This window comes from Gigantopelta aegis, chromosome 5 (assembly GCF_016097555.1).
Source record: "Gigantopelta aegis isolate Gae_Host chromosome 5, Gae_host_genome, whole genome shotgun sequence".
In the NCBI taxonomy this organism is placed as follows: Eukaryota; Metazoa; Mollusca; class Gastropoda; order Neomphalida; family Peltospiridae; genus Gigantopelta; species Gigantopelta aegis.
In genome coordinates, this window is record NC_054703.1 from 40,323,564 (window position 1) to 40,337,607 (window position 14,044).

Sequence of the window (14,044 nt, forward strand, 5' to 3'; positions counted from 1 at the left end):
CTACAAGTCCAGCGTAATGGCCACACATCCGTCTACATCTGACACAAAGTTAAAGACTCCCATCTACAATCTGTCATGTAGTTAGGTATGAAAATGACACTCAAAACTACTTGGAGAACTCTGCAAGGTTTTTGAAACTATGGGATTACTGTGAACTTTTCAAATACGGAGAGTATGTTTTCCTTTAGTGCTAAAATCCAGAATGAAAAATAATAAAAATCATCAGATTTCTGTCTCTGTATAACAATCCCATCAATGTACAGCGGTATTGGTATGGATCATTTGGGATAAAATTTTGAGAAAAATAAAAAAGAAACAAAGAAAAAGTAAAAAAATGGAGAAAACTTGGAGAGAAAAAGAAGGAAGTTGAAGTCACATGACCGGAACTACAGGGAGCATACAGTGAAGAATTTTAGACCATCCCATTAGCTGTTGGGATGTTGGGACCAGACCACTGTGTGTGTGTGTGTGTGTGTGGGGGGGGGGGGGGGGGGGGGAGGAGGAGGTACACTTGTTGAGGACAGGTAATGTTGAAAAGAAAACAAAAATGTACACTATTTGTAAATCTGCAAAAAATTGTCTACAAAAAATATTAAATCTGCAACACTTCGAGTCCCACCCCCCACCCTAAAACAAGAAACCCAAACCACAATTAATTTCACTACTTACAGTTTTATCAATAATCAATTCATTTCACTACTTACAGTTTTATCAATAATCAATGACTTCTTTATTTCCACGTCCATTTGTAACAGGATGGTTTCTGTTTGTACAACTGAAAACAAACACAAGATCAACGTCAAACAACAAAGCTTTTTTTCTTTTCTCTCTAAAAATACTGATATATCTTGAATATGCTGTAGATATATATAAATATATATTTTTAATAGATATTGTTAAATGCCTTTAAAAAACCCCCATCAAAACGTTCATGTGGCAATATAAGTGGATTTTTTTATATTAATATGACCATCATGGGAACTAGAGTCATCCATAAACCTTTCAATACTGATAGCAATCTGGGGCCTAATTCAGAGAGCTCTCTTAGACAACAAAGCATCATCTTTGCAAGTCTCTTTGCATTGCTCTGCGAAATCGCACAGTTGCGAGACTTTAGTGAAATAGGCCCCTGGTTTTCAGCTTGTTAGCTAGGGGATAACTAACTATGTTCTATTTGACCATTTGTGGACATTAATGCTAGTTTTACGGTCACAAATTGAGTTTTACTGAATTAGGTCCCTGGTTTTCAGCTTGTTAGCTAGGGGATAACTATGTTCTATTTGACCATTTGTGGACATTAATGCTAGTTTTACGGTCACAAATTGAGTTTTACTGAAATAGGCCCCTGGTTTTCAGCTTGTTAGCTAGGGGATAACTATGTTCTATTTGACCATTTGTGGACATTAATGCTAGTTTTACGGTCACAAATTGAGTTTTACTGAATTAGGTCCCTGGTTTTCAGCTTGTTAGCTAGGGGATAACTATGTTCTATTTGACCATTTGTGGACATTAATGCTAGTTTTACGGTCACAAATTGGGTTTTACTGAATTAGGTCCCTGGTTTTCAGCTTGTTAGCTAGGGGATAACTATGTTCTATTTGACCATTTGTGGACATTAATGCTAGTTTTACGGTCACAAATTGAGTTTTACTGAATTAGGTCCCTGGTTTTCAGCTTGTTAGCTAGGGGATAACTAACTATGTTCTATTTGACCATTTGTGGACATTAATGCTAGTTTTACGGTCACAAATTGAGTTTTACTGAATTATGTCCCTGGTTTTCAGCTTGTTAGCTAGGGGATAACTAACTATGTTCTATTTGTCCATTTGTGGACATTAATGCTAGTTTTACGGTCACAAATTGAGTTTTACTGAATTAGGTCCCTGGTTTTCAGCTTGTTAGCTAGGGGATAACTATGTTCTATTTGACCATTTGTGGACATTAATGCTAGTTTTACGGTCACAAATTGAGTTTTACTGAAATAGGCCCCTGGTTTTCAGCTTGTTAGCTAGGGGATAACTATGTTCTATTTGACCATTTGTGGACATTAATGCTAGTTTTACGGTCACAAATTGAGTTTTACTGAATTAGGTCCCTGGTTTTCAGCTTGTTAGCTAGGGGATAACTATGTTCTATTTGACCATTTGTGGACATTAATGCTAGTTTTACGGTCACAAATTGAGTTTTACTGAATTAGGTCCCTGGTTTTCAGCTTGTTAGCTAGGGGATAACTATGTTCTATTTGACCATTTGTGGACATTAATGCTAGTTTTACGGTCACAAATTGAGTTTTACTGAATTAGGTCCCTGGTTTTCAGCTTGTTAGCTAGGGGATAACTAACTATGTTCTATTTGACCATTTGTGGACATTAATGCTAGTTTTACGGTCACAAATTGAGTTTTACTGAATTAGGTCCCTGGTTTTCAGCTTGTTAGCTAGGGGATAACTATGTTCTATTTGACCATTTGTGGACATTAATGCTAGTTTTACGGTCACAAATTGAGTTTTACTGAAATAGGTCCCTGGTTTTCAGCTTGTTAGCTAGGGGATAACTATGTTCTATTTGACCATTTGTGGACATTAATGCTAGTTTTACGGTCACAAATTGAGTTTTACTGAATTAGGTCCCTGGTTTTCAGCTTGTTAGCTAGGGGATAACTATGTTCTATTTGACCATTTGTGGACATTAATGCTAGTTTTACGGTCACAAATTGGGTTTTACTGAATTAGGTCCCTGGTTTTCAGCTTGTTAGCTAGGGGATAACTATGTTCTATTTGACCATTTGTGGACATTAATGCTAGTTTTACGGTCACAAATTGAGTTTTACTGAATTAGGTCCCTGGTTTTCAGCTTGTTAGCTAGGGGATAACTAACTATGTTCTATTTGACCATTTGTGGACATTAATGCTAGTTTTACGGTCACAAATTGAGTTTTACTGAAATAGGTCCCTGGTTTTCAGCTTGTTAGCTAGGGGATAACTATGTTCTATTTGACCATTTGTGGACATTAATGCTAGTTTTACGGTCACAAATTGAGTTTTACTGAATTAGGTCCCTGGTTTTCAGCTTGTTAGCTAGGGGATAACTATGTTCTATTTGACCATTTGTGGACATTAATGCTAGTTTTACGGTCACAAATTGAGTTTTACTGAATTAGGTCCCTGGTTTTCAGCTTGTTAGCTAGGGGATAACTATGTTCTATTTGACCATTTGTGGACATTAATGCTAGTTTTACGGTCACAAATTGAGTTTTACTGAAATAGGTCCCTGGTTTTCAGCTTGTTAGCTAGGGGATAACTATGTTCTATTTGACCATTTGTGGACATTAATGCTAGTTTTACGGTCACAAATTGAGTTTTACTGAATTAGGTCCCTGGTTTTCAGCTTGTTAGCTAGGGGATAATAACTATGTTCTATTTGACCATTTGTGGACATTAATGCTAGTTTTACGGTCACAAATTGAGTTTTACTGAATTAGGTCCCTGGTTTTCAGCTTGTTAGCTAGGGGATAACTATGTTCTATTTGACCATTTGTGGACATTAATGCTAGTTTTACGGTCACAAATTGAGTTTTACTGAATTAGGTCCCTGGTTTTCAGCTTGTTAGCTAGGGGATAACTATGTTCTATTTGACCATTTGTGGACATTAATGCTAGTTTTACGGTCACAAATTGAGTTTTACTGAATTAGGTCCCTGGTTTTCAGCTTGTTAGCTAGGGGATAACTATGTTCTATTTGACCATTTGTGGACATTAATGCTAGTTTTACGGTCACAAATTGAGTTTTACTGAAATAGGTCCCTGGTTTTCAGCTTGTTAGCTAGGGGATAACTATGTTCTATTTGACCATTTGTGGACATTAATGCTAGTTTTACGGTCACAAATTGAGTTTTACTGAATTAGGTCCCTGGTTTTCAGCTTGTTAGCTAGGGGATAACTATGTTCTATTTGACCATTTGTGGACATTAATGCTAGTTTTACGGTCACAAATTGAGTTTTACTGAATTAAGCCCCTGGTTTTCAGCTTGTTAGCTAGGGGATAACTATGTTCTATTTGACCATTTGTGGACATTAATGCTAGTTTTACGGTCACAAATTGAGTTTTACTGAATTAGGTCCCTGGTTTTCAGCTTGTTAGCTAGGGGATAACTATGTTCTATTTGACCATTTGTGGACATTAATGCTAGTTTTACGGTCACAAATTGAGTTTTACTGAATTAGGTCCCTGGTTTTCAGCTTGTTAGCTAGGGGATAACTATGTTCTATTTGACCATTTGTGGACATTAATGCTAGTTTTACGGTCACAAATTGAGTTTTACTGAATTAGGTCCCTGGTTTTCAGCTTGTTAGCTAGGGGATAACTATGTTCTATTTGACCATTTGTGGACATTAATGCTAGTTTTACGGTCACAAATTGAGTTTTACTGAATTAGGTCCCTGGTTTTCAGCTTGTTAGCTAGGGGATAACTATGTTCTATTTGACCATTTGTGGACATTAATGCTAGTTTTACGGTCACAAATTGAGTTTTACTGAATTAGGTCCCTGGTTTTCAGCTTGTTAGCTAGGGGATAACTATGTTCTATTTGACCATTTGTGGACATTAATGCTAGTTTTGCGGTCACAAATTGAGTTTTACTGAATTAGGTCCCTGGTTTTCAGCTTGTTAGCTAGGGGATAACTATGTTCTATTTGACCATTTGTGGACATTAATGCTAGTTTTACGGTCACAAATTGAGTTTTACTGAATTAGGTCCCTGGTTTTCAGCTTGTTAGCTAGGGGATAACTATGTTCTATTTGACCATTTGTGGACATTAATGCTAGTTTTGCGGTCACAAATTGAGTTTTACTGAATTAGGTCCCTGGTTTTCAGCTTGTTAGCTAGGGGATAACTATGTTCTATTTGACCATTTGTGGACATTAATGCTAGTTTTACGGTCACAAATTGAGTTTTACTGGCAATGTGAAGCGGAGACTGTAAAACAGATATCTGAAACTGTGTATATATATATACAAATAGGCACTTGGGGAATCCCCAGAATTTCCGACACATTAATGCTGCTTTTAAGTGTTGCAAATGGATTTTATGAGCCAATCAAATTTCACGTTCTGTGCGACCGCGTATCATTTCCCACTTTAATTTGATGTGTATTTTTCCTTACAGTGGATTTTTTCTTTCTTCTTCTGTTCGTACTTTTCTTTCTTCTTCCTTTCTTTTGCTTCTTCTTTTTCCTGCCTTGAAAACAAAGAAGAAGGAAAAAAAGTCATTTTAGCCAAACAAAACACAACAATATAAGCAAACTTAAAACATAAAAAAACGAATGATCTTCCGTTATTTTGGTGTTTTGGCAAAACAGAAAAAGCCAAAGAAATAATTTGTTTAAGATGATTATTATTTTTATTTTTTTAAACCTATATTTTGGAATGTGGTAACCATATAGATGACAACATGACAAAAACAGTATTTGTTTGTTTTACTATTGTAACAAGCATTCTGAAAGTACTGCTAAAGCAATACATGTCTCCTACCGGGCCAGATACATTTTTCTATCTCCTAAATTCAAGGGCAATAACTGTGAAAAATTGGTACATTGTCATGAAAGTTAAACTGATTTCTAACAGTACGTGACAAAGTTAAACTGATTTCTAACAGTACGTGACAAAGTTAAACTGATTTCTAACAGTACATGACAAAGCTAAACTGATTTCTAACAGTACATGACAAAGCTAAACTGATTTCTAACAGTACCTGACATGACAAAGTTAAACTGATTTCTAACAGTACGTGACAAAGTTAAACTGATTTCTAACAGTACGTGACAAAGTTAAACTGATTTCTAACAGTACGTGACAAAGTTAAACTGATTTCTAACAGTACGTGACAACGTTAAACTGATTTCTAACAGTACGTGACAAAGTTAAACTGATTTCTAACAGTACCTGACAAAGTTAAACTGATTTCTAACAGTACCTGACAAAGTTAAACTGATTTCTAACAGTACCTGACAAAGTTAAACTGATTTCTAACAGTACATGACAAAGTTAAACTGATTTCTAACAGTACATGCATATCTACTAATTTTAAAGGCCATAACTGTCAAAATGAATGAATAAATGTTTAACGACACCCCAACAAATGTTCATATCTACTAATTTTAAAGGCCATAACTGTTAAAATGAATGAATAAATGTTTAAGACACCCCAACAAATGTTCATATCTACTAATTTTAAAGGCCATAACTGTCAAAATGAATGAATAAATGTTTAACGACACCCCAACAAATGTTCATATCTACTAATTTTAAAGGCCATAACTGTCAAAATGAATGAATAAATGTTTAACGACACCCCAACAAATGTTCATATCTACTAATTTTAAAGGCCATAACTGTCAAAATGAATGAATAAATGTTTAACGACACCCCAACACAAAAGTAGAGATCGGGTATCGGGTGTCTCTACAAAGAAAGAAATGTTTTATTTAACGACGCACTCAACACATTTTATTTACGGTTATATAGCGTCAGACATATGGTTAAGGACCACACAGATTTTGAGAGGAAACCTGCTGTCGCCACTACATGAGCTACTCTTTTCGATTGGCAGCAAGGGATCTTTTATTTGCGCTTCCCACAGGCAGGATAGCACAAACCATGGCCTTTGTTGAACCAGTTATGGATCACTGGTCGGTGCAAGTGGTTTACACCTACCCACTGAGCCTTGCGGAGCACTCACTCAGGGTTTGGAGTCGGTATCTGGATTAAAAATCCCATGCTTCGACTGGGATCCGAACCCAGTACCTACCAGCCTGTAGACCGATGGCCTACCACGACGCCGGTCGGGTGTCTAACACAGGCCAGTAAACCAATATGATTATTTCCATTCAAAATAAACATTGTATAATTAAGTAAAAAACCAAAAAAAGTGTAAAGAGCTCTGTCAAAATTTCAGCTCAATAACTCACGGCCTTCTAAAATAAAACATCGGGAAAACTTAAGTGGGACAGATGGCCGGACAGACAGAAAGACAGTCCATAATCACTAGGGATGAAACGATTCTTTTTTTCTTTTTTTAATTTTCGATTCGATTTTCAATATTTGATCCAGTTTGATTTCTTCACAATACTTTCCCCCAGTACTTGAAGTAGAACAAGTATGCCAGCTATCGTACATACATTTTAATAAACTATTTTAAGAGCAAGACACTTTATGTTTAATGGTCATTTGTAAAATAATTGTAAATATAAAACTAAATCTTGACTACAAAACAAAACTAGCATTGTTACCATATTAGGAGTAAAGGGAATCGAGTGCTGTGATTGGCCAAAATACTTTACCAGTCATTGGGATTACCAGTAAGCTGCGGAAATGGTTATACATCAGTGTTTCTGCCAGAAAGAAATGTTTGGGTATTGCGTCATGGAATTGAATGCAACAAGTCAACAGATGCCTCTCCCCCCCCCCCCCCCCCCCCCCCCGAAAGTAATATGGGTTAAGTATAGGGTTAGGGTTTAGAAAATCATATAGTAATGATAGAGTAATTAATTATGTCAAAAGATTAAAGGGACACGCCCTAGTTACAGCTAGTTGTTAACCATTACGGCATTGTTTTTCGCTATTAAACCCATTTTTTTCACAAATAAAATTGCACTTTACTTACATTTTATTATTTAGAATACACATTTCCATTCACCTGAAGTGCTTTTTGGTAATCCTGGTAATCCTGATGTTTGTAAAACCACGAAATGCATTTTTTGTATTTCTTAAAAAGCCACGCACACTCGAGAAAAAAACGTTAAGCAAGCGAGGTCCAATCTATTTTTAGAGGGAATCTTCCTGTGTAAACGTCACAGACGTTGGTATACCACATAACCGTTATCATTTTGGTTCGGTTTGTTTTCTCGTGCACGGTTCGCGCAATCAACATCCGATTTCTTGTCGTTTGCTTGTTGTTCATTTGTGAGATTTTTCTTCACAGTTCGTGAACATTTTCAGTAACAATAAAGTTCAGACAAGTAAGTGTCTCAATACAAAACGTTACAAACCCTTAAAACCAATAATTTTGCTAAGTCTTACGATATCTGGAGAGGGGATACAACCAGGACAGAACAGTTGGAACATGTCCAGGAGAGGTGAAAGGAACACAACCCAAGTCTGTGCGCACTCTTGGAAATTTGTTGTGACGTAGGCATTGTTGTGCTTCGAGCGATATCAGAATACTAACTTTCAAAATTATTTCAAGCAATTGGGACATGGGGATTCCCATGGTATTTATCGATATAAAACCTGCTTTTTCACTCCATTTGATAAAAACGTGATCCAAGTGTTTACAGGTTTGTAGATTAACCAAATTATCATTTATTTTCGCTGGATAGAACTAGGGCGTGCGGCTTTAACGCTAAAAAACATAAAACCTGCAAAAAATTTGGGTGTTTGCGCCATAGTTTTACCCTCTGGCAGAAACCCTGCAAATTGGAAAACGGTGCATCAAACCATGGGCCTAAAACTTCAATTTTTGTGAACCATGGTTAATCATCCGTATTAATCACAACTGAGAGAGAGAGAGAGAGAGAGAGAGAGAGAGAGAGAGAGAGAGAGAGAGAGAGAGAGAGAGAGAGAGAGAGAGAGAGAGAGAGAGAGCACTTACTGGCGTCTGTCTTTATCAAGTTTTCTCTTATTCTCTTCATGATCACCACCTGGTTTCTTCTCCTGTTTAGTCTTTTTAGATTCATCATCTTTCGTTTTTGACTCATGCTTAGCTTTTTCTTCATTCTAAAATTAAAAGATCTATTTATTGTCTTCAATTTCTACATCTTTGTTTTGCCTCACAATTAAATTGTAATTCTCAATATTTTTATCTCTGCAGTTTGACTATTTACAAAAAAAGGAAAACGAAAAAAAAAATTTACAAAAAGAAATTTAAACAAGCATTTTGAGAGTAGGCTACTGCTAAATTAAACAAGCATTTTGAGAGTAGGCTACTGCTAAAGCAATACATGTCCCCTACCGGGCCCAACAATTTTTCGCACCTCCTAAATTCAAGGGCCATAACTCTGAAAAGTGGGTAAATCAGCACGAAACTTCAACTTGATCTGTAAAACTATATACAAATGATAAAGCTATATACATCATTTCATCTTGATATTTCCAGGCATTGCAAGAATCTGGAAAACAAATTTTCACATATCCTAATATCCTAATATTTAATTTGATTAAAAATGGGCAAACTTGATACATAACATAACAGAACGTAATAAACCTGTACACAAAATTTCACATATCCTAATATCCTAATATTTAATTTGATTAAAAATGGGCAAGCTTGATACATAACATAACAGAACGTAATAAACCTGTACACAAAATTTCACATATCCTAATATCCTAATATTTAATTTGATTAAAAATGGGCAAGCTTGATACATAACATAACAGAACGTAATAAACCTGTACACAAAATTTCACATATCCTAATATCCTAATATTTAATTTGATTAAAAATGGGCAAACTTGATACATAACATAACAGAACGTAATAAACATGTACACAAAATTTCACATATCCTAATATCCTAATATTTAATTTGATTAAAAATGGGCAAACTTGATACATAACATAACAGAACGTAATAAACCTGTACACAAAATTTCACATATCCTAATATCCTAATATTTAATTTGATTAAAAATGGGCAAACTTGATACATAACATAACAGAACGTAATAAACCTGTACACAAAATTTCACATATCCTAATATCCTAATATTTAATTTGATTAAAAATGGGCAAACTTGATACATAACATAACAGAACGTAGTAAACCTGTACACAAAATTTCACCTCAATATCTAAAGGTCTTCTGGAAAAAAAACGGTCTGGAAAACAAATTTTCACATCTCCTAAGTTCAAGGGCCATAACTGTGTAAAAAAGAGAGGGTAAATCGCCATGAAAGTCAAACTTGATCTGTAACAGTATGTGATAAACCTAAACACAAAATTTCAGCTCAATATCTAAGGGACTTCTGTAAAAAAAAGTTTGGAAAACAAATTTTCACATCTTCTAAGTTCAAGAGACATAACTGCGTGAAAAATGGGTAAATCGCCATGAAAGTCAAACTTGATCTGTCTGGTGATTAAAATTTGACCAATCTAGATTATTAGAAGCGACATCTCCTAGGAGAATATGGCAGGAGATATCGCAAATTACAGTGCCAGCGATATCTCCCACAAAAGCCTTTAATAGATGATATACAGAGGATACTCCCCGAGTGTCTTGTGATATCATAATTTATCAGCATGAGTTGATAAAAGTATGAAATCTGAGGCTTGCCGAGGAGTTTTATACTTTCATCAAGTGTTGATAAATTATGTTATCACAAGACACGAGGGGGGTATTCTTTTTATCATCCATTATTCTTTTTATTTGCGACAGTTGTAAACAATGTCAGTAACGTGAGTTGAATGTCAGCGGTAGACTCGTTAACTAGTAGAACGGCAGTGGCGTGACATCACTAATGGTAGGTTTAGTGCTGAAAAAAAACACAGTGACGTAAACAAAACATTGTCTTGTGATTAAAATTTGACCAATCAAGATTATAGTGCCAGCGATATCTGCTACAAAAGCCTTTAATGGATGATAAAATATCTTAAAAACAAAATAAAAAAGCATTCCTACAAGATATATCTATACCTGTTTGGTTAAATCTGTACATTTTGGAGAAGATATTTCCATATTTTCTTCGCCGGTGTGTTTTTCCTCCTGACTTGGACTGTTTTCCCCATCGGAAGCCTCATCATCGAAATCACTGTCGTGTAAGACGGACACTTTCTTTCTGTTGGCAACAATCTTACCGTCTTCCACTTCACCAGCCACAATCTTGTCGTTCTCATTCACAGTTTTATCATCACTTTCGTCCTTGTTTTCATTTCCTCCTGTCTTTTCACCCTCTGATTCATCACTACTTAAAACTTTTCTCTTCTTTCTTTCCGTCTTTGCTTTCGATTCGTCTGTGTTGTGTTTAGATTTTTCTTTCTTTTCACTTTTGTCACCAGATTTGCTCTCATCTTTGCTAGGTTTTTCACCATCTTGTTTATGTTTTGATGAGTCTTTGTCGGTTTTCGTTTTCGTTTCTTTTTTGTCTTTATCAGAATCTTTTTCAGGCGATTTCGGTTTTGGTTTTGTTTTGTCTATACTTTCACGTCGTTTTTTTTTTTTGGCCTTTTCTTCTTCAACATCCTGTTAAAATAACCAAGATAATTTTTAGATCAAATAAGTGTGAGCTGTTAAACATGAAGAAGTTTGTTTTGTTGTAACAACACCACTAGAGCACATTGATTATTAATCGTCGGCTATTGGATGTCAAACATATGGTCATTTTGACAGTCATAGAGAGTTAACCTACTAAATTCTTTCATTAGTAGAAAGGGATCTTTTATATGCACCATCCCACAGACAGGATAGCACATACCACAGCCTTTGATATACCAGTTGTGGTGCACTGGCTGTGATGAGAAATAGCCCAATGGGCCCACTGACGGGGATTGAGCCCAGACAGACCACGCATCAAGCGAGTGCCTTACCACTGGGCTACGTGTTAAACATGGGATCCAAATTTGACAATTTGATGTGTATTTCTGCCTCGTCTGTGTATAACGTACTGGTTAAAGAGTAGAGATTTCAGATTTCTGGTCCAGATATTTCCACCAGCCTATTAAACGATTCAAGCTTCTGATGAGCCAAAAACATCCTTTTGAACAGGTCAGGTTAAAGAACCCCATCTATGCCAACCCAAGAGATTATTTCTATTGTCCGAACCAAATTGTTAACAACTACGAAAAATTACTCTCCTACCTTTAATTGCCGTTAGATTTCCTCCAAAGTTTGTCCAGACACAAATCTTGAAAAAACCATTACAATGACATAAATTCCACATACCAGATGATAACCATGTTACCTACCGTATATTGCCGTGTATTAGCCGACTCCTTGTATAAGCCGACCTCTTAGTTTGACCCTAAATATCAAGTACAAAATCATCGGCCTCGTGTATAAGCCGAAGTCATCTTTTGTTCAGTTGTATATTGTATTGGTTTCAATAATACTGTCAAGAAATAGACTTGTGCTTTTCTTTTTCACTGTATTTTTTTCCCGCTTTAATTATTACAGACACGGTAATCGTCATCGCAATGCTAACGTCTTCCATGCCGTGCAAAAATAATTTAGCACCAATAAATCATAACAGGAAAATAAACAATTCAAGCTGTAACAACATATCATTGCACATAAGTAATTAAATTATTCACTAGACAGCAAATAATAAACTCATTAAGGCATGTTTAATCCCTGTTTTCCCCTCCACACAGAAAAACAATTCTGTGGTCCATGGCTGTTGTTTACACAAAATTGTGTAATCCAATCAAATAAGAGCTTACAAAATGATATAGACAGAGGTGTCAAACAAAGATGGCAGAACACGTTTTTACCATTGAAATGACAATAAAACAAGTAATTTATATTATTATTCATCAAACTATTAATGCATTCAAGAACAAAAAACTACATAATATTGCATGATGGGGTGTATTATTTATATTGTGCACAAATTATTGTTACATAAGCTGTGAAAGGCTCTAAGGGTCTGATCAAAATTTGTAAGTGTTTTCGATCGGAATCTTATGAACCAATTTGTTGCCTCCGTGTATCAGCCGACTCTCTTCTTTTGGAAAGTATTTCTAGACTTCAAAAGTCGGCTAATACACGGCAATATACGGTATATCGACTTCGCTGAGAGTGCATAGGGAAAAAAGCATGCAATTTTGTATCACCTGCCATTTTGACTTTTTATGGAATATTCTTCAAGAGGGGTGAAAGGATAGGACTTAATCTAACGTCATAACATGTTATGATATAAAAGCAAACGTGATGACGTCATTTTTTTTAAATTTTTTTTTTAAATTATTATTATTATTTTAATGGTACCACTAGAAATCATTGATTTCATATTAATTGTGCCACATACTTTGGAGGCTTTCACCCCACTGCATGTATTTTTCCCTATGCAATCTCAGCAAAGACAATATCGTTGCAGTCTCGTGTGTGGAATCTGTATATTTGTAGTTTTTTTTTTTGCGATTTGTGCCTGGACAAACTTTGGAGGAAATCTAACGGCAATTAAAGGTAGGAGAGTAATTTTTTGTTAACAATTTGGTTCGGACAATAGATCATCCCTTTCTAATCGTGTTAAATACTTGTACCCCCCACCCCCCATCTATGCCAACCCAATAGATTATTTCTATGCCAACCCAAGAGATCTATGCCAACCCAAGAGATTATTTTTAGGATCATCCCTTTCTGATTGTGTTACAGACTTGTAGTCCCCCCCCCCCCCCCCCCACCTCCTTAGAACCCCATCTATGCCAACCCAAGAGATTATTTTTAGGATCATCCTTTTCTGATTGTGTTAGACTTCACTCACGACAAAATCTTCGAACTTCTTTTTCTTCCGATGTCTCTTTCCTTCGTCTCTCTTGTCGTCATCCTCCTCTTGCTCCTCCTTCTCTTTCCTTAATTCCTCCATCGCCTTCTCTATCCTCTCCTCCTCTTCCTTATGCTTTCTACAAACACACAAGTCAAACGTTTACAAAGTACTCCTGTATACCGGCCTTGGTGGCGTCGTGGTTAAGCCATTGGTCTACAGGCTGATAGGTACTGGGTTCGAGGCATGGGATTTTTAATCCAGATACCGACTCCAAACCCTGAGTGAGTGCTCCGCAAGGCTCAATGAGTAGGTGTAAACCACTTGCATCGATCAGTGATCCATAAGTAGATCAACAAAGGCCATGGTTTGTGCTATCCTGCCTATGGGAAGCGCAAATAAAAGATCCTTTGCTGCCTGTCGTAAAAGAGTAGCCTATGTGGCAACAGCGGGTTTCCTCAGAATGACCATGTTTGACGTCAATAGCCAATGATAAGATAAAAAATCAATATGCCCTAGTGGCGTCGTTAAATAAAACAAACTTTTCTTTGACTCCTGTATGTTATAT

The 14,044-nt window shown here is 36.1% G+C and overlaps 1 protein-coding gene across 2 annotated transcripts in view; it reads right to left on the minus strand.

Moving 5' to 3' along the window:
- Positions 1 to 14,044, minus strand: part of LOC121373790 (hepatoma-derived growth factor-related protein 2-like) — a 52,038-nt gene that overhangs the window by 10,235 nt on the left and 27,759 nt on the right. For both annotated transcript variants that reach the window (XM_041500552.1, XM_041500551.1), the window contains exons 10-14: positions 13,477 to 13,615; positions 10,692 to 11,237; positions 8,648 to 8,772; positions 5,163 to 5,236; positions 705 to 775 (exon numbers count right to left, since the gene is read on the minus strand). In XM_041500552.1, coding sequence (XP_041356486.1) covers positions 705 to 775; positions 5,163 to 5,236; positions 8,648 to 8,772; positions 10,692 to 11,237; positions 13,477 to 13,615 — 955 coding nt within the window. The remainder of the gene's footprint in view (positions 1 to 704; positions 776 to 5,162; positions 5,237 to 8,647; positions 8,773 to 10,691; positions 11,238 to 13,476; positions 13,616 to 14,044) is intronic.